Source organism: Pipistrellus kuhlii, unplaced genomic scaffold (assembly GCF_014108245.1).
Source record: "Pipistrellus kuhlii isolate mPipKuh1 unplaced genomic scaffold, mPipKuh1.p scaffold_m20_p_4, whole genome shotgun sequence".
NCBI lineage: Eukaryota > Metazoa > Chordata > Mammalia > Chiroptera > Vespertilionidae > Pipistrellus > Pipistrellus kuhlii.
The window spans coordinates 80117758-80139220 of NW_023425540.1; the positions used below are offsets into that span (position 1 = coordinate 80117758).

Sequence of the window (21463 nt, forward strand, 5' to 3'; positions counted from 1 at the left end):
ACACACACACACAGACACACACACACACACACGCATGCACGCACGCAAAACCTCTTGCCCGCTTTTAGCCCTTCCCATGGCCCCACTTGCAATAATCCCTGCTGTTTGGTTGAGAAAATCTAAAACAAGAGAAGAATACTGTGGTGAAGGCAGCACCTTAGAAGGACACTTCCCTAAAGGTCACTGGAGTGTCCTCATTGAGGTTTCAGGGACATTTCAATGAGCAAAAATTATGCAAGCAATGAAGTTCTCCAGGAGCTTAGCATTTTAGACATTTTTAAACATTTCTCAGGGGGGAAAAAAAATCTGTCTCCCAGAACTTCTGCCCCATTCAAAACCCTGTAACAACATTAGCATTTACACCTCACAGGGGGATCAGGAAGCGAAGAAAATCACAGAAGACTTCCAAATGGCCTGAGAAACCATCAGCTTCTTCCAGGAAGGAGCCCTTCAGCGGTCCCACCTGCACCAACGGTGGGCGAAGACTGCCACTTAATGGCGGCCTCGGGAACTGGGTGGAATATATTGACATTTCGTTGTATCTTTCACAAGCTCTTAACCTTTACTCGGTGTCAATAAAAAGCCCCATTAACATTTAAGAGGGATGTTACAGGGTGTCCACTCGGAATAACAGTAAGAAAACACTCCAAGAAATGGATTATGTATCTCGTCTGTCGACCTCTAAGAGGTCACTTCCCTCTGGGCTCAAAAAGCAAACCAGTCAGTCCAAGGGCCACTACAGTAATTGGAAACACAGCATCTCCTCAGGTGGCCGGGAGCCAGGAAAGCCTCACGCTGCTTTGGCAGTTACATCCACAAGACCTTCTAACCAGGATCTCCTCTCTCCTTTCTGTATCCTTCCAGACTTGGCCAAACATCCCATCTCAGAGGCTTCCCCAAGCCTCAGGCAGGATCAGACCCCTGCGGGTTGCCCCCAAGGCCACAGAGGCCCTCAGCTCTCTGCGCTGCCCTTGCCCACTTGCTGGCTGGTCTTCTACCCAATGATGGGCCTATGGAGACAGGCACCCTCTCCCCCATCACTCATTCACCCAGGCATTCACTCACTCATGTGAATGCTCACTACCTGCTGAGCATCGAGGCTATAAGGAACTAAGCAGACTTCATCTCCTGCTCTTCCAACTCCATTCATAGTGCCATCTACTCTACTCATCTTTATATCCCCAGTGCTTCTCACGTGTGGTATTCAATAAATGTTCAACGGATGTGTCCCCTCCTTCGATATAACTTAGATTAATTCAATTCCTATAAACACTGAATTAATGTTGTTCAAATGCTATGAATTCCTGTGGATCCTTTAGGCAAACAGCAACCTTTAATCCTCGCCCATCCTTCATATGCATTTTGATTGGACAAACGTTATGTGGTCTTTTTAAAACTTTAACTTGTTGCTAATATTTAAAACGTGGAAGGTTTTACATTAAATGCTCTTTCTGGCTTCCCTAGAAACATGAGCACAGATTCCTGCAGTCCCTGTGAGCTAGGGAAACCGGCTCCTTCAGACAGGGTGCGTGTGCCGCCCTTTGCCTCAAGCCCCACCCTCCCCTATGTTCCCTCCGCAGAAGCCAAACGACAGCTGCTGGGGACCATCTCGCCTTTGTTGGGCGTTTTCTTGCCCCGGCCCTTCACTGAGGACCCACATGCCCCTCCAGGCATCTTAATTTATGCCAATGTCATCTAAGAAACACCTCTGAGACGAGCGAGCTACGACACAATGAACGGGCAATTTTATTGATTCTACCTCCTAAACACACCCTCCTAGCACTAGACACACGTGCAGGTCCCAGCAGGGACCTTGGCGCACAGGGACATTAAAGGAAAAGGCAACTCCAACGGGTGCTTCATGAGGAGCCAAAACCATGTTTCCTGGCATTCTTCTCGCAAACGAATGCTGAAGATTAAGAATTACATTCTCACACCACCAGCACAGCTTAAATACCTTTGACAAAAATAATAATAATAAATTATCTTCAACTCAGAAAATAAATTGTGCTCAGCAGAGTGACAGGAGGGTCCATTCATTGCATTGCACCGCGGGGCCGGACGGGGGGAGGACAGGTACAGGCAGCTACGCTGACAGGTACACAGGGCCAAGGACACATTCTCTGAAGTTAGTCAAATGCACGCTTTCATGCCAGTGGCGGGCGGTGCCCCCTGGCCGTGGCCTGTCCTGAGTGAGACTTCACTGCCCCTCCTCCTCCTCTTCACGTCCACCTTGTCTTCTGTTTCTTGGTTTGTCTCTTGGCATCTTCTGGGCCACTACTGTCAGAAGCTGTCTGGCCAAGAGCCCGGACGCCCTGCAGGCGAGTCGTCAATTGCAACAGCAAGGGAACGAGCTAAAAAGAGAGGGAGAGAGTGAGGGGTGCCAGCTGACTCCTGTCCCTGTGGCACGGAAGCCCTGCGTGAGCACAGCTCCTTTTCCAGGCCGTCACCATCCGCTAGGCGCGATGCTGAGGGGAGCCTCCGTTCAAAATAAGGCAGGCTTGTGCACCCGGAGGTCAGCAGAGACAGCTGGCTCGCTCTGAGCAACACATGCCCCAAAGTGGTTCAGGTTTAAGGATTGGGGGAGATGTTACAGAGATGTATGGCCTTGAAAGGAGGACTGGGGGGCTGGATTTGAGGCCTTTATGGTCCCTTCTCACCCTAAAATGTCATTTCTGTAACACTGGACATTCAGCTGTGAGGGACCCCGCTCACTGATATATCCGCTTTCCCCTGAGGTCTGTGGATTTCCTACCTTGTCATGGTTGTAGCCAGCCAACAGGACGAGCAGCGTCAGAGGCAGGGCGATGAAGGAACCTTGGGCGATGTCTTGCTCAGGCAGCTTCCTCTGCAAACATCGAGTCCTGCCACTTACCTGCCGTTTGCTATTATGCAGCTGTGACCCACCAGCCCCATCCACCCGGGTATCCCACACGATCCAGACTCCCATTATCCAAAGAAAGAAACAGGCAACTCGCAGACATTTGCAGATGCGCCCTCCACTATATGAACTCATTTTTTGCTCTCTGAAACTCGGGAACAAAGCGTCCATCACAAGGTGTTCTCACCCCTGAACTTCCACTGTCCACACTGAGGAAGCAAAGGCCGTGAGAGCAGGCACCCCATGGCTGAGGCCCGGCCACACACAGCAAGTACGGAGAACCCACTGCTCTAGGCTGGGCACACAGCCATGAACAAGCTAGTCCCAGAGATTGTACCAGTGAGGAGACGAAGCCGCTGCTACTTCTATCCCAGGGGCCATTCGCCCTTTCACCCAATAGAACCCTCAACGTCACTGGGCCAATCAGAATACAGACCATGCCCATCCTCTTTAGCAGTCTGTTTGATACAAGATCCAATAAGATCCACACATGGCAACTGACTGATAAGCTGAGTAATTTCTTTTCACCTACAGGTATCACATATGTTGTGTCACCTTACTTCTCTTGCAACTTGTCAAGTAAGGCGGGTTCCAGGTTGTCCCTGCAGTGCCCCACCCCTACATCTGGTGGTGTTTGTCACATGCTCTGGTGACCTCTATACATGTCCTGTAAGCCGGCAGCTGGCTCTGGAAGTGTGGGCAGGCCAGGTATATTGAGCCTCCGGGAGGGCCTCAATGCCACCCATCGTGACACAGTGGCGCAGTGGTGACCTTCTTCCCCGAAAGTCACAGCTGAGCCACTGACCTAAACGATTCCACCCCTCACTGCAAGTTCCTCCTCGAGGGACTCCGGCATCAGCTCGGAAAAGCAGAAACGCACGTGGGGAAACCCAGACATGCTCGAGGGGCCCCATGCGAGGGCCCTTTAAACAGCATTCCTGCCTCCACCCAATCCCTGGGGCAGGCTGTGTGAATCTTCCTTCCCCCGCCAGCCCCACGGGTTCCCCAGCACTGCCCCCCGCCCCCCTTACCGTGGGGTTAAACACCAAGGTGATGTGCTTGTGGTAGCCCGCTGCGGTGAACGAAACCTGCGGCAAGGCGTAGTCGTACTGGGACCTGGGGAGCGTGGAGTCCAGGAGCACGACGTAGTTCTGTGCACAAGGGAGAGGTTATTTTATAGAGGGGTCTGGGCAAAGCAAACGAAAACTAAAACCTGACGCGTGGCTGTCATGTGTTTAAGGAAATCCTCAAGGTTGTACATCCAAGCAAAGGTCGCTACCTTCAGGGTGGTAACCTCAGTGGGTTATCCCGGCAGCGACAGCAGCGTGTCTCTGAGATGTGCCTTCCGTAAAGCTCCCGAAGGCGGTGGCACTTTTTATGAACGCATTTAACCACAATAATGGCCCTCTGAGGATGTGACTTTATGATATACAAGGCTTTCTTATGAGCCCATTTGAATAAGGGAGGGACGTGATCAAACTGAGGAAGACTGTTTGCAATGCAAAACGAGGCTGACTTTTCGGGGACAGCACTTCGGTGGCTCATTAGCTGGCATGTGTTAAGGACACCGCATCTCAGGAAAGGTACCGTGACGGTCACGGCCCTAAGTGCTGAGCCTCGTGTGCCAGGTCAGAGCCTGCTCTGCTCGCAAACACTGACATGATCGGCACGATGACCAACACTGTACAGACAGGGAGAGCAAGGCCTGCAGAACTTAACTGTGACTTGCCTAGGGTCACTCAGCTAGTACAGGGCCAAGCAGCCATGGAACCCAGTGCTGTCCACACAGTACTGTGCTGCCTAAAGTATCCATCCCAGAGGGCATCGGGGAAATGAAGGGGAACCTCAACCTATGCTATTACTTCATAGCCATTCCACACTGAGGAAGGCCAGTGTATCACCCTGTGCAGGTGGTGAAAGGCCAGGGGAGGAAATGTCATGACACAGGCTCACTCCTGATACCCTGAAGCTAAGACCCCCAGAAAGGAACCAAATTCTTCACAAAGGTTGCTCCCACCATGCCAACTATGAAAGTTTTCTCTGTACAGTTAGAATTGATAATAAACATGCTATATTCAATAAATGAATGTCCAACATTAGCGCCTTGGTTAAGTAAATTATGATATTTCTTATACTATCGATTATTGTACAACCATTCAAATCATGTTATAAATGATTTATGTCAGGAAAGACTTGTGACATAGTCTTCACTGTAAAGCACAGATGACAAGGTGATGTATAAGAATCCCAGCTCTGAGTTATTAAAATAAATGTATCTGTATATTTAAACTTATACACCTATGTGCACACACATTAAAAAGAGACCAAAAGGATACTCAGCAACACGTTAACAGTGGTTATTTCTGGATGAGGGTGTTATGTCTGATGCTCCACCCCCCGAACTCTCCTGTCATGAACAAGTGTTATTTTTGTAAACAGAAAAACACTAATTGAGAAACATAATCACTACGGAGCCCAATCTCCTTTGACTGAGAGAGGAAAACATCAACCATTTCTGCAGAGCGCGTTCAGAGAGAAAATGAGCGCACTGTGCTTCCTGTAACTGAAGAGTGGGATTATTAAACCGAAGACAGAACCGAAAATGGTGCCATGCCATTACCTGGCCATCTCTGAGCAGTGGCGGGAAGTGGAAGAAGAGGGACTGGCCGAGAGAAACCGTCTGGATCGGGTTGTCCAGGTTTTCACTTTTGTACAGCTTGACCTGGAGAGCGGTAATAAAGCAGGGCGGGCTTTTGAAATGAGACACGACAAACCTTTCCTTTCAGAGACATCCTCAGGACAGCTTACCTCCTGGGAGGAGAGGGTCTTTGGAAACATGGGTACTTGAAAGAGAATCCGTCCTCCCCTGCTTAACAGGCCATATGTAATTAATTCCTCAGTCATCAGAGACTCCAGTTACATGGCGTCCAAAGACATGTAAAACTTACAGCAGATTCTGATGACTTATGTGAACACTCAATATGGCTATAATAGCTAGTGTATTGATACTAAAAAATGAATCGCTTCTAACATATCTATAATATACCAGGCATGCAACAGGTGCCTTACATATACTGTCACCCATCCTGGCTACTAAAAAGGCATCGTTATGATCCCTAAGGAGACTTGGGGAGCCTGCGTCACTTAAGGTCACACAATCTATACATGCTGGAGCCTGGGACTCCCCCACCTCACTGAAGTCTCACACTCCTCTCTCCCTCCCCCTGGCACTGCTCTCCATATGCTGTAATCTTAAACTTGAAACACGTTCCTATTTTTGCATTTGGTACTCTGTCCGCTTCCAGCAATGCAGTGCTTTGTTTCTCCTTTCTCTCCAGCCCAGCTGTGCTGCCTGTCACACCATGTGTGATGGGGCCTGGGAAGAGGGAGGTACAGTCCTGGCTGAGGCTAAAGTCTGTGGGGGCTCCTCCCTGCACCCACAGCAGGAGAACTCCAGAGCACCCCTTTCCGGGGCCCAGGCTGACATTTTTCTGTGTAACACACAAGTCAAGAGGAGATTTCCTAACATAAAAGTCACAGGAAATAGTGGAAGCCTGCAGATCACACCCAAAACGGAACATGTTCTTCTGCTTTGTGCAGTGTTTCAAGTAAATTTGAATTCATCCCTATATTTAAAAATCAGGCGATTCCAAATAACTCTAACTTCCAGCTCCTCTGGGAAACTGGGAAGTGATGTCAACCCTGGGCCAGAACTCCCAACAGCGCGACAGTCAGTGAGCAGAGGAGTGGCACCTTCGCTCCCTGGGAGGGCCATGAGCTCTCCAGTCTGCCCCACATCCTACCCCCCCTCTCTGGAAACATGCTTACAACCCCTGGACCTAAATGCACGTTTTCACTCAAGTCTAATACTTCACTGTATTCAAAATTACAGTGTCTCTGAAAAATACACTGCGAGGCAATTCATTAACATCTTTCAAGGGATCACAGGGCACTGTATAAACATCTCTTCCTTAATTAGAGAGAGCACATTTTGTTAGAACTTGGCCAGACCTTAAGAGGTCAGTGAGTCTACCTCCCTGGCTTTACAGAGGAGAAAACCAAGGTCCACGGGAATGAAGTGGCTGCCCAAGCTGACAAGGTAAGTAACCACCCGTGACAGGAGGCAGCTCAGACAGCTGAGTTCTAGTCCACCGCCCACCATCTCCACCCTGGACAGAATTTAAATAGTTACGAAGCACTTTGCCTTAAAATTGTATTTCTGTTTCAGACTCTAGATCATATTGATCATTCATTAGGCTCCTACTACAATACTTCCAGAGATATATACTGCTAGTAAAACAGTTATCTGAAACCAGACACATTTCTCTCCAGCTATCAGCAATCATTCTCCCAGATATATGCTCGGATCGAAGTTTCTTAAATCTCAACCTCAACACAGCATCTCCACCTCAGTACACTCAAGCTAGCACCAGAGAGGCCCAGACACCCAGTTCTTACTCATCTCAAAGCTGAAGAGAACACGGTATTTTCACCTTAAAAAAGCTGGCCTTACCCATAATGTAGAAAGATACTCAGAGGAAGTGATCACATTTCCACTTAAATCGAACTGATTAATCTGCCGGAAAACAATGATGTTTATATCCTCGATGTCATTATTGCCAACCTAGAAAGAAATAAGGAATGCTGATATTGAGGAAACTGGAAAAGAAACTTCTACTTTAGCTGTGTGAAGTCTCATGACAAACTTCACTTCCTATAACAAAAGCCACAGAAGCAGCCTAAGTCCCAGGTCACAATCTGATAGTAAGTAGATGGGCTACCCTTGGCTCACAGACACAATTTTGTTTGACAAATGCAGTCTTTGTTTTCTAAGTTTTAATTACTTGCCAACATTTTAAAAAATTTCATGTACAAAAAAGCTAGACTTTTTTAGTCTCTCCTGAAAAAGAAGACGTTCTTGCCTGGCAGCAATAGGCAAGAGCCGAGCCACAGCAGCCCCTCTGGATGGGTGTGTGCTCTCAACATGTGACTTGTTCATACCTGCCAGCTCACAGGCCGCATAGCTGCTGGTGATCCTGGCCTAAGTCACAACGGCAAGGAAATATATAGAACTGTAAAGTTTCTTTTGGAAAGATTCTTTCCAAAAATCAGGACTGTTTTAAAACGCCACAGGACGCGGGACAAGTTGTTCAAAAGCGGGAAGTCTGGTCACCTTACACTAAGGCCCTCTAGTCCAGCGTTTTTCAACCGCTGTTCCGCGGCACACTAGTGTGCCGTGAGATGTTGCCTGGTGTGCCGTAGGTGCAGACAAGACAAGAATTTTATAATTTTTCACTATTTTGTTTACTTAATATTTCATAATAAAGTAATTATAAAATACTTTCTTTGTGTTTATTTGATTCCTATTCAAGAGAATTACTTTATATATAGTCAATATAGGCACAGAGTTAAATTTTTTAACATTTTCTAATGGTGGTGTGCCTCGTGATTTTTTTCATGAAACAAGTGTGCCTTTGCCCAAAAAAGGTTGAAAAACACTGCTCTAGTCTAGCAAATTTTGAGGGAGAAAAGCTTCATTTCAAGTGACTCCCCGGCCACTTCGTGGAGGGCTGCCTTGTTAGGCGTCAATTAGCTAAGAAGTCGTTGTCTGGAATATCAGAAAGACTGCCCACCAAATGGAAGAACAAGGTCATTTGAATGTATGGAAACCGGGTGCCCTGCTACCAATTAGGCCCGTGTTCTCTTTATCACATGCCCTTGATTGGAAAGTTCTTTGTGCCTTAAGATCCTCAACTTGCAGAATAATGATCAGAACTTGCAGGGAAGTGGGGAAACAACAGTTCAGATTTCTTCTCTGGGTGAGTGACAGCCATGCTGTTCATTAAAATCCCCACAAGATGCTGCTTGGTGAGATGACGCTATTCCAAGAAGACCCTTAATTAGGATTTGAAGGTCCCCCCTCTCCCCCCCAACCCCCGCAACAAATGAGAGACAGCCAGCCTGAGGAGTGCTAACAGGTTTTTGATCAGGGAAGCAATCACACCACTGTATTCTGCTGAAGAACTTGATGCTTACCGTAATTACCCGGTGGTGGGGGAGGGCCCGTTCAATGTGATCATTGCCTTCTGCCTTGAGCTGCACGTGATACACACATCCCGGCTGCAAACAAACGCAGGCTGTCACTTCTCCAGAAAGAGGCTCGTCACAGGCAACCTGATCTGAGTCCGCTCTAAGGACCGCAGCTTTCCTGCCCCACTCATTTCAGCTCCCATTTGCACCTGAAACCCTAAGAGTGTGGTGAAGGCCTGGGGTGGGGCGGGAACCGGTGGAGGGGGGCAATATGAGAAAAACGGGAGACATCTGTAATATTCTAAATAAAGATTTTTTTTCTCAATCCTGATAAAGAAACTTTTACCTGACATTCTGCAATTCCTCAATCCCCATTCAGTTTCTTTACCCAAGAAAACTTAAATGTGGTTTCTTATCACTCTCAGTCTGATAAAAGTTCTTCTTCCCTGCTGTCCGCCCCTACCTTCTGCTTGTCTATGTACATAGAATGACACCTGAAAGGACACTTCCAAATGCGTACCATGGGTACCATTCCTGGAAGTAGAATTTCAGGTTTTTCCCTTTAAAAAATTTTTTTTTTCTTTATGCTTCTTATTCTATTACTTACATTTATGGGCATATAACATGTTTACCAAAAAGTCACCATTCAAAAAAAAAAAAAAACAACTATTTTTTTTGGACACTGATCACATGAAAGATGTGTATACAACTTACTCAGAAAATTATATCAGATAGCAATAGTTTGGTCTTAGAAAGCCAGCACATGATGGCAATTTTCCAACAGATGGAAGTAAATTGCCTTGATTAAATGATGTTTTTTTGTTTGCTTTTGACACTGCTGCATGGGTTAATGGAAATTCTGATAAAGAGAGATATGAGTTCATATGAGAATTTCTAGGAAGGCTGCAAACTAGGTAACGTTAGCTTAAAAGCAAGACTTTAATAGCACAAATGAACCCATTGTCAAAAAAAATTGAGTCACTTTTTCCTTACTTAAAAAAAAAAAAAAAGGACAGGTATCTTTCCCCTGGCTTCCGACCTGACTTTCAGGTACCCCAATATCTGAGAATGGGGGTACCCTGGACACTGGACATGAGTGTTCTTGTCTTTGGGGGAAACAGCATCGCCTCAATGTATCTAAGTAAACTGGCAAAGTGATTTTCATCTCAGCTCATGTGATTTGGGCAAACAGTAGTTTGTTGCTGAGACACGTGAGGCCATCTCTGAGGTTAAGAACATACAGTTTGTGAATGTGAAAGGCTGGCGACCCAACTCCAAATCAAGTGGCCCAGTCCAGTGGGCATCTAACCCACACACGCTCTGTGACTCTAACCTAGGGGTGTCGAACTCAATCAGAGAAGGGGCCAAAATCTAAAATCCAGCCTAAATCGCGGGCCGAATGGTTTACTGAACAGTCATAAACTGTCATTGTGATGGAAACGCAGCGGAGTGCAGTGATGACAGCGCGGTGCGGGCCACATTGCAAGGCCTGGCGGGACGGATTTGGCCCGCGGGCCTTGTGTTTGACACATGTGCTCTAACCAAATGTTGCTACCTTGCAGCCAAAAGGCCAAGTAAGGTGACTGTCTGGCTCACACAAAGAAGTTATGGATGTGGTGTTTTTTTAATTAATTGTTTACAAAGAAAAATCAGGAGTGTGCACATGGAAATCTGAATTTCTGACTTCTCTTTTAAAAATTTAAACTATGTGGCTACCCTCAGTCTGTCTTCCCCATGGCCACAATGAGCTAGAGCTGAAATGTAGCTTCTCCCTTTGCATGGGCCTTGCCCTCTCCAGTTCCCCCCAGTCCTCTCCACTCCCTACTCTACACCCATTTGCACCTGGCCCCACAGACCTTTGATTTGAGAGCCGTGGCCTAAGCCATACCACCCAATTTTAGGCAAAACCCCCAATTCTATACCAAACCCATGTGTTTCCAAATTTATTTTGATATAAAACGCCAAACCAATATGTTATCTATAGGGTAGTACAAAGGTAAGATGTGTCAAGAAAAAACTTGAGAGGATTCCAGAACCATACCCACCTCCCCAGCCCTCTGGCCTGGCCCAATCCTAGCAATTTTGGGGGTGCTACAAGATACCTCCAAACACTGTATGAAAAATCCCCTAATAAAACATGCTCAGAAAATATATGCACTTTAACATTAAAAAAAAAAAAAAAAAAAAAAAAAAAAAAAAAAGCTCAAAGTCTCACCAACAATCCACGTAATCTGAACTTCCCCTCTTCATCCGTCACCGTGTCCTCCCCATAAATACTGCAGTCGCTCTGTCCCACTGCCTCCACAGCAACCCCCTGCTCCGGCTCTCCGTTTAAAGAAGAAACTGTGCCATAGCAACTACAGTGACAAGAGAAGACATGGAATGTGATGTTCTTGTGATTTTCTGAAGCACATAAAGAGTCTGAAGTAAAGTGTCCTGCATTTACCAACAATTTACAGTGCAAAGCAGCTCACTGGAGAATTGTGCTCCAAGGCCACAGGCCCTTCGATCTCACTGTGTCACCTGCCAATCCAGCCAGGATACCATCGGTATCTCTTGTCAGACATCTTAAGGGACACTCTGGAAAAGTGTAAGCTATAAAGGCTAAGCTTTATTTTACCCCGTTATATTTTATTGTTAGAATTTATTCTAAATAGCAAAGCATGCAATGAAAGGAAAGTAAATTTTCTCTTTATTTCATTGTTGAAAATGGCCCCACTGTTTCTGATTAATCAATGTTCAAGTGCTTTTTTAAGTGTACATAAATATATATGTTTGTTTACACACACGAATGTGCATAAAACCATCTCTGGAAGTATTTAAAAACACTGGAAAACTGAGGTAGCTGAGAGACAAGAATAGTATGAAAATTTTACACTGTGTAATCTTTTCAACATTTTGAAGTTTTACTCAAGTGAATGCATTCTTCCTTTAAAAAAATTAAATCACCTAGATAGGCTCTCACAGGCCAATTTCAAAACAGGAACTTTGTGGCTGAACCACTGGTTTGAAATATTAGAAGGAAAGGGCAGCAATCAAAGTCTTGGACCCATATCCCATGTCCCTTGGCTCCCAAATTATATCCGTGTGATGGCTGGAATGAGTGTCCAGATGACGGCAGGTGGAGGCTGGTCCCACAGCCAGGCCTGGTCGAGAGGGAAGCGGGCAGGGGTTGCTCACCTGTAGGCCGTGCGGTACCCGGTGATGGTGATCTTTAAGTTCTGCCCTTCCTGCACCTCAATCATTTGGGAGGATGGCTCAAACCGGAATTCTTTCATCATGGGCTTGAAGTAATACTGGCCAGGGCTCTGCCAAAAGACAACCACAACTGAGCCTCTGGGCGGGGATTAAAAGGGGGCGACTAAGTCATGATGGACCAGAACCATGCCACAAGAGCCCCAGGGCTCCCTGGACAGACAGAAATGGTACCACTAACTCTACCATAAATAGTATGGTAATGGCAATTACAGTTCTAAAGTAGCAGCTGTCACTAGCATGTGCCTTCAGTAACTGCGGAGGTAGCAGTGCAGTGAGTTTTAGGAATGAAGAAACTGGGGCTCAAAAAAAAAAAAATCAATAAAATATATTAAAAATAAAAATAAAAAAAATAAAGATAGAAGGAAGTTTATACTTGAAAAAAAAAAAAAAAAAAGAAACTGGGGCTCAGAGATCAAGTAACCTGCCCAAGATGACATAGCAAGTAAGGAGCAGAGGGATGATCTGAACCCGGGTGTGCATCACCACACAGCAGAGGACCTTTTGGATACACCTCACTGCCTGCTTGTGACACCCCTGTAACAATCACTTCATTCCCAGGGCTGACAAGACGGCCAATTCACACACACTTCCTAAGTCCCCACCAGCCAAGGGCTCAGGGGACATCTGGAAAGAAAAATTGGTGCTACCTTCACAGCATGGGGAGTGCACTTTGCAGAGGAAACACAAGCTAACTGCTGAATAAGACTCTGCATTATAAACAGCGGGATCCTTGGTAAAACAAAGGGCCGCTTAAAACAGGAATCGCTGCGGCCAGGGTCATTAATTACATTGTCTCTGTGACAGCTGGGTGACCAGAAAACAAGAAGTGTGTGCGGAAGGGAACATGAATCAGCCGCGTTAAACTCTAATACGAGCAATACTCTAATTACATTTGCTCCCCTGAGAAACTTCAAACACTCCACGCTGGTGGTGTTCTCACGTTGTCCAGCGATATGTAAGTCACACACTGAGTCCCTGATTCCTCCTGGGGAAGACAGGCAGGCGCTAAAGTACAGGACATCTTACCAGGTTTGAGAAAGTCAGGATGCCATTGTCCTGAGTCAGAAGGTTGGAACGAAACACTCCTCCACTGAGGGACAGGAGCACCCCAGGGAGGGGCTGGTCGTCTTCAGCTTTTATCTGGGGGCGAGAAAGGAACCACAGCAAGGTGAACCCATAATAACCATGCAGACAAGAGTTCACTAGTCAAGAGGCAATTCTTATGGGTTGTTTTCCTTTTGTTGTTATTTGTTGGAGAAACAGAATGTCTGTGCTTCGTCCAGAGGGGTAATTGATGTTAATAGCTTGGTGTGTACTCCTCTGGGACTATTTTGATGCCCACACAAAGCCTATAAACATTTGGCTATTGTTGACAGACTGGCAAGTTTACTGGGGGAGGAGGGGTTGAGATAAAAATGGCATGCTTGCCCTAGCTGATTTTTGCTCGGGGGTTATAGCATCAGCCAATGGACTAAAGGGTTGTGGATTTGATACCTCGGTTGCAGATTCCCCAGTCCGGTGGCAGGGAGCGGAGGAGGGTGTGCAGGAGGCAACCAATCAATGAACCTCTCTCATATCGATGTTTTTCTCTCTCTTTCCCCCACCCCATGCTTCCTCCCTTCCAGCTCTCTCTCCCTCTCTTCCATTTTTCTCTAGAAATCAATGGAAAAAATATCCTCAGGAGGATAAAAAAAAAAAAAAAGGCATGCTTGCATACTGCACACACTACTCATGCTTTCTGCCTTCAACCTCGTACCCTGACTTTCCTCTTCTATCAGTCCAGAGATCTGCCTCACTGCTTATCCATGGAATATCATTCAGCTGCGGAGGTCTTTGTGGTGTGAAAGAGAGACAATCTAAAGATCCCCGAACATGCTTATATTTGTGCTCTTAGGTTTTTCTCTTTTCCTGAATAATCCAGTCCTAGGAGTAGAACTGTTGGGTATGTGACTCTAAATTCAGAAAGATACCACCAAATTGCACTCTAAAGTGGCTGTAGCCATGCATGCTCCATAAATCATCCATGCATGGAAAAAGACATGCTCTTCAAAACATGGATGTGGTCCTAATTATTATAAATCTAACCCACAACCCAGTATCTCAATGGTAACTTCCTTAGCATTTCCTCAGTCACTACCAAAATTGAGCATTTTTTCTGTTTATTATTCACTTGTATTACTTCTGTGAATTGCCTTTTGGTATCCTTTGTTCTATTGAGTTTCTTATCAATTTAAGAAGTTCCTTGTACACTGGGGATATTATTTATGGTATATTTCTTCCCAGTTTGAATATCTTTCAATTTAGTTTAAGATATAATCCACAATACAGAATCTTCACTTCTTATGTGAGATGATCTGCCGTTCTCTACCTTTGTCCTCCACGTGGAAAATATCCCTCCTCGGAGATCTCACAGCACATTCCTCCCAACAAGGACGGAGGGAGAGGAGAAAGACATCAAACACCGCAGCAGGGACACTCTGTGTCCCCTGACACAGAGCAGTGGAGGGGGAAGCTTGGAACACTTCCCAAAAGGCATGCAAACAAGCTTAAGGCACAGATCTCCAAATGACGCTGAGTGACAAAAGCCAGAGAGGCCACCCTGTATGACTCCATTTGTATAAAACTCCAGAAGCTGCAAACTAATTCCCAGCGACAGGAAGCAGATCGGATCAGTGGGGTGTGATGGGAGGGATGGATTACCAAGGGGTACAAGGAAACTTTGGAGGATGTTTGGTCGTGTTTTCATGGGTGTGTTCTTATGTCGAGACTATGTTGGCTATATATCATATTACACACTTTACCTGCAGTACATCGTATGTCAGTTATACCTCAATAAAACTGCTTTTTAAAAAACATACAGCGTTACCTCAAAGCTTACGCCTGCCAAGGCATAAGCTTTAAAATCTCCGATGGTTCCTTCCACGGCAGTCAAGACGTAGCCCTCCTTCTGTGAGGACACGGTGTACTCCAAGTCACTGTGCAGGGGCCCGACACTGAAGAAAGAGAGCAGTGCAGGGAGGGCCTCGCCTCACCACAGGAAATCCCAGCTCCCAGCTGGCCCCAAGCAAATGCTTCCTAATCCCGGCTCACCTGTAGGCACCTTTGTCATCGGTAAAGACAGTGATGAGGGGTGAACTTGCCCCCTTTTCGCTGATGACAATCTCGACTCCTTCCAGCTCTGGGTGGATCTGGCCTTCCAGGAATAAGCCTGCTTTCCCGTGGATCTCGATCAGCTTCCCTGGGCAGCTTTCTAAAAGGGAAAAGGGAAACAGAAGAAAAACACTGAGCTGCAGAGGACAGGAGCCTTCTGGTGGGGGACTTCCCAATAAGAAGGGCCTAAAACTGAGGTATTTGAAGCTAACCTCCAAATGAGGTTGTTAAATGTTCCAGAAACTTCAATAAGGAAAAGTGGCCCAAGCCTCTTTCCATCCCAGAAAGGCCTCATTTAACTGCCAACAATGTTAACAGGTAAACCTAAGGCAGGCTGGGGTTTCATGACTCCTCTCTCTCGATTCTCACAAGCCCACCAGGGAGAGATGCCTTTCCAGCAGGTAAGAGCCAGGCTGCTCAACCTCAGAGGACCCAACACGGAAGGCCACCCCAGACAGGTTGACCACGGAAGACAGGCTCCTCACACTCTACTTCCAAACACAAGCCACATAAATGCCTGGTATTGAATGAACCCATGATCTCAGAAAAAAACTATCAGTAGCCAAAAGGCAAATACTCAGTAAGCAATCACTTCTAATCCTATATAATAAAAGGCTAATATGCAAATCGACCAAACAGCGGAATGACCGGTCACTATGACGTGCACTGACCATGAGGGAGCAGATGCTCAACACAGGAGCTGCCCCTGGTGGTCAGTGCGCTCCCATAGGGAGAGCACCACTCAGCCAGAAGCTGGGCTCCTGGCCGGCGAGTGCAGCGGTCAGCAGTGCTAAGCACCCCTTGGGAGATGTCTGACTGCCAGCTTAGGCCCGCTCCCCACAGGGTCCTGGACTGTGAGAGGGCACAGGCCAGGCTGAGGAACCCCCTACCCCCACCCAGTGCAGGAATGTCATCCACTGGGCCTCCAGTTACCATTAAAGAAGGGCCCTAAACAGCACGAACAGTTCAGACACAGGGCAACTAATGTTCCACAACTGATGATTTTGCTTTTCACCGATCTCTGCTGTCAACCTGGTAATGTCAGGAAAAACCAACTCATGTTCCAAAAAGATTGCCCCTTTCCGACAGCAGAAGTTACTCTTTCTGATTTCATTCATTCACTCATTCCTTCATCAAACAGTAATATCTATGTGCCTTACAAAGACACTCTCACTGTAACAATAACATGGAATAAATGTTCTAACGCAGCAAAGAAACGACTACAAAAGTGTGTCACTGGCTCACTGAGGTGACATCTACCTCCACTGACGGTGGCTTCCATGGAAGGAGGATAGAAGAGCAGCTCTTTAGATGAGGGTGTGACAGTGATTTTCTCTCCAGACCTGAAATAATAAAAGGAGTTCAATTTGGCGGGTTCTGTCCCCCCATTAGGAAGATTATCAGAACAGAGGACACTGCAGAGAAAAGACAAGAAAGCTTACCGGGCCCAGTAAGAGAAGTCATAGTGGAAGGGACCTTGCAACTCATCCACCATCTCTTGGACAAGGGGTTTGGTGCTTCCTTCTCCACCTTCTTCATTGCCCTTCTTCTCCCGCTCCTGCCTGCGGCTCTCAATCTCAGCCAACTGCTGCTCCCTCCGCAGCTCCTGCACAGACTTCAGGGGGCCTAAGACTAAGGCGGGTTCACTGTCAATGGAAGACCTGGAGGAAAGGAAGGAGCAGCCCACAGGTAACAAAACCAAACAGCTGACAGACCACCACATGGCACAGTCTTCTCCTGATTTGAATATACGAATCATGTTTTTTTTGTTTTTTTAAATAAAGAGTGGCCCAGACAGTGTGGCTCAGTGGTTGAGCTCTGACCCATGAACCAAGAGGTTATGGGCTCAATATCCAGTAGGGGTTGTGCAGGAGGCAGTCGGTTGATGTTTCTCTCTCATAGATGCTTCTATCTCTCTATCCCTCTCCTTTCCACTCTCTAAAAATCAATAAAAACATTAAAAATAAAGGCTCAACTTCTGTGCGATGATAGTAGTATTTGGTAGGTCCTGGCTGGAATGAGATACCACTGACTTTATGGCTGGATGAAAACATGGCAGATTTTCTGAGGACATGAGTTCTACCCAGGCTGCCATCCTCTGCCTTTCATTCAACCTGTTGAGAACACCCTCTGCCAGAGAACCAGGCCCTGGGATACAGTCATATACAGGACAGGAGATATTCCCTAACTCTGGCAAGTCCTCATTCTAGTAGGAAGAGGCTGACAGAAAAAGGAAAAATTATGTCACATGACAAGTACAATGAAGAAAATAAAGTAGTGTGGAAGGAGAGAGTGCTGGGGGCACAGAGGTGCTATTTTTAGGGAGTGAGCCAAGGCCTTTCGGATCAGATAATCCTGAAGGGAGGGAGAAAGTGGGCCGTGTAGCTTTCTGGGTGAGGAGAGTCTCAAGCAAGGGAAGGACAAGTGCAAAGTCCTTGGAGTCTTGGATGAGGAGCTCAAGGTCAGCAAGGAGACCAAGGCAACCTGGGGAAAGAGCCCCAGGGAAGAGTCCTGGGTTGGGGGAGAGAGGAGCCCTGCGGGGACTGGGGCTTCAGATCTTCCATTTCATTCTGAGTGGAATAGAAAACCCCTGGAGATTGAAGTAGAGGAATCATATGATCGCTGGTATTAAAGGATAACATGGGCTGGCCCCTACCAGCTTACCTCTCCTGAATGCCCCCAATGTCAACAAGTTCAAATTCAAAGTGCTTATCATACTTGTAATCTTATAGCTCTGTGTTCGGTTCTTGGACTACCTGCCTCCCCCACAAGTCTAGGGCAGAAGCTGTGGTCTATGCCCAGTCACACCAAAGACTCTCAAGAAATAATTTCAGAAAGGATGGATGGGTGAAAAGGTGGTGGGCAGAAAAATGGAAACATAGCTGGAAAGGCAACTTCAACTAAGGTAAAGACAGAGAAAAGTACTCCTATTTCCATTCTATTTGACAAAGTCTGTCATGTTGCCAAAACTTTCATTTCTCAAGAAAACTGGGGTTCAAGAAAACTGGGTGTCACCTCACCACACTGCAAAAATTCCTGTCAAAGGTCACATTCACATGAACCTGACCCTCAGGGAGGCACAGCCTTTCGTGTCCGTTCTCTCTCGTGATCTTTCCTACATCAGGTACTATCTCTATTTTCCAAGCCTTTGAGAGAAGGTCTAAGAAAAATAGGCGGTATTTTTGAATTTGCTAAAAACACTTGAATACAATGAATAGACCAGAGACTATTTTTCCCCTAGCAAAGACAGGAAGTATAGAGAGTTCTAACAGAAATTTAAGGCAAGGCACGAAACGAGCTGTCAGAAGGCTCTTCCTCATCCCAAATTATTTCGTGAATCATAAAAGGAAAGGATCAAGGCTGCTGCTAATTTATGGCTACGTCACGTCAGTATGAGAGAGAGGGCCATTTGTATATACACCAGGAGATAAGAAATCAAAAATAGTTCTCAGAGAATCTATTAGAGAAGCCCCCAGGCCTCACCCACCAGCCGCCCTTGCTCAGCCCACCACAGAACACCAGTCTTACTTGATAGTCACAGTGACATCCATCACTTTGTCAGTGGTGATAGTTCCAAGGACATGGTGGCGAATGGCTGTCAACGTCAAGATACTGGGTGAAGACCTATAAATCACAGAAGTGGAAATAAAACACAGGCAATATCACCTAGTCATTCTCAAAGGATCACAAACAACACCCTTTATGGGCCACTTTCCTGACCCTGAAATACACTACATGAAATTGCTCTTAGTGTAGGCCAAAATAACTCCTGAAGTACATATATCAGGGTTTTAAAGAATATACGAATTCTCTTCTCCAAAACTTTACACTCAAATCCCCAGTGACACCCACAAGCATCAGTAAAAGTAGAGAAATGGTGGGCTAGAGCTTGAGGAGGAAGTCCTATCAGAGAGGGCCGGAAGAAGAATTGACAATTATCTTTAATCCATTTAGAAACCACAGCCTTCCATCCTTGGTTTACAGAATTCTTGGGTAAGAGACCCTATCTCCATTTTCTCAATAATTTATCTAAGTATTATGCTAAGTGAAATAATCAGACAGAGAAAGACCAATACCATATGAGTTTACCTATATGTGGAATCTAAAAATCAAAATAAACAAAACAGGTACTTTAAACAAAAAAGAATTTAAATTAAAAAAAAAATAGGAACAGATTCATAAATACAGATCAAACAGGGTAGTGAGAGGGGAAATGGGAGTGAAGAATTGGGTGGGAAAAAAAGGGGAAAGGGATTAAGAAGTAAAAATTGGCAGTTACAACAGATATAAAAAATACAGCATAGAGAATATAGTCAATAATACTGTAATAATTAGCCTGGCTGGCATGGCTCAGTGGTAGAGTATCGACCTATGAATCAGGAGGTCACAGTTTGATTCCCGGTCAGGGCACATGCTTGGGCTGCAGGCTCGATCCCCAGTGTGGAGCGTGCAGGAGGCAGCTGATCAATGATTCCTTCTCATAATTGATGTTTCTATCTCTCTCTCCCTCCCACTTCCTCTCTGAAATTAATAAAAATATATTTTAAAAAATATATAGTAATAATTATACATAGTGCCAGGTGGGTACAAGATTTATTGGGGGGATCACTTCATAAATTATATAATGTCTAGCTACTATGCTGTACACCTGAAACTAATAATATTGAATGTCACCTGTAATTGGAAAATAAAAACGCTTTAATTTTTTAAAAATAATAGTAATTTCCCCAAGTATCTTGAAATCCTTATCTAGAAACTTTTTAATGCCTAACCTAACCTCTTCCAGAAAAACTAAAAAAAATTCCTTTTGGTCTCAGAAATGACTGAAAAAGAGACACACACTCATTCTCTACAGAAGTCACACAAAAACACAGAGCAGAGAAGCCCCAGCTTACGTGTCATAGGTATAGAACGCTTGCTCAAACCGGTGGCAGGAGCGTGGGGTCACCTTGTAAACACCTGCAGCCAGGAAAGCAAAAGGCATTTTCAGAGACAGGCATCCACTATGCCAAGCAATTCCAACATTTGAAATCTAAAAGCACCACCTCAGTTGAGACCCACAATATACAATGGCTCTTACCCTTGACCCAAACCAGTAATGGCCTACTGACAAGCTCGGTATGTTCCTTTTTATAACTTAACAATGCACAGTAGTTTAATCCACTCAGACCAAGCTAACAAATATGTGTACAAGGAGAACAGAAAGGGCATCACTACAACTCAGACTGAGAATTTTCTACTTAACAGATTCTGTTAAAAATTCAAAAGATACATAATCATGGCCTGAGCTCCTTCTCTATAAATATTCCTAAACAGGGTATGGGGCAGGGGAAGGCCCAGAAAATTATGAAACAATCACAGAAAACACTCTCATGCCAGAAGTTTATGAGGGTAACACTCAATTAGGAGCATATGGCATCATTTGCCAGAGAAATACAGTCAATTTCAGAAAGAAGAAAAGTCTAACAATGTGTTCCCACCAAATGGTTATTAACCCACAGTTTTGCAATATGTCCTACAAAAACTGACATTAGTTCAAACCACCTCAGCTGTGTGATCACAGTGTAAGCCCCAGTGCAGCTCCTAGTAGAAAGAAATTAGGTTTCTCCGTTCATTTTATTTGCTCTTTCATTTGATAAATATCAATGCACCAGCACCTACAATAAGCCAGGTGTTGTGCTAGGTACTGGTACACAGCAAGAAATAGGTAGACCCCTGCCATCAGGGGCTTACCGTCTACAGAGGGAGGCATCTGACATCTATAGCAGACCAGTTATGAGCTAAGTGCAGTAAAGGAAAGAACTGAATACTGTGAGCAGCAGCATGACAGGGAGATATAAATGACACTGAGAGCCCTCCCACCCCTGGAAAGTAATGACTGAACCAAGAAGTGACAGTAGGAAGGCACAGCGGGGTGAAGAGTGGAGTGTGAGGCACAGGGAGAGCACTTAAGCACGAACATCTAAATCCAGGACTTGCTAGGTGCTTCCCCAACAGCTGTCCTTCCTTCCTTGACACCAGACCTGGGTTATGGTTACGGTGGCAATGTGTCCAGCCTCAGCAACATAAGGCAACCGTCCCAGCCTCCCTTGCAGCTGTAAGTGACCATGTGACACGGTTCTGGCTAATAAAACATAAAGGAGA

At 45.7% G+C, this 21463-nt stretch overlaps 1 protein-coding gene across 3 annotated transcripts in view; it reads right to left on the reverse strand.

Annotated features, from left to right (window-relative positions):
• Positions 1 to 1723: 1723 nt before the first annotated feature.
• LOC118703931 (nodal modulator 1) overlaps positions 1724 to 21463 on the reverse strand; it is a 50744-nt gene continuing 31004 nt past the window's right edge. Inside the window, exons 17-31 of one of the 3 annotated variants that reach the window (XM_036411296.2) lie at positions 20215 to 20278; positions 18848 to 18943; positions 16762 to 16980; positions 16580 to 16662; positions 15260 to 15419; positions 15036 to 15162; positions 13196 to 13309; positions 12092 to 12219; positions 11127 to 11268; positions 8918 to 9001; positions 7395 to 7505; positions 5502 to 5603; positions 3913 to 4032; positions 2756 to 2848; positions 1724 to 2354 (exon numbers count right to left, since the gene is read on the reverse strand). In XM_036411296.2, coding sequence (XP_036267189.1) covers positions 2223 to 2354; positions 2756 to 2848; positions 3913 to 4032; positions 5502 to 5603; positions 7395 to 7505; positions 8918 to 9001; positions 11127 to 11268; positions 12092 to 12219; positions 13196 to 13309; positions 15036 to 15162; positions 15260 to 15419; positions 16580 to 16662; positions 16762 to 16980; positions 18848 to 18943; positions 20215 to 20278 — 1775 coding nt within the window. In that variant the 3' untranslated portion in view covers positions 1724 to 2222. Of the gene's footprint in view, positions 2355 to 2755; positions 2849 to 2952; positions 3091 to 3912; positions 4033 to 5501; positions 5604 to 7394; positions 7506 to 8917; positions 9002 to 11126; positions 11269 to 12091; positions 12220 to 13195; positions 13310 to 15035; positions 15163 to 15259; positions 15420 to 16579; positions 16663 to 16761; positions 16981 to 18847; positions 18944 to 20214; positions 20279 to 21463 lie in introns of those variants that run through there. The other 2 variants (XM_036411297.2, XM_045571265.1) reach the window with 2 other exon arrangements.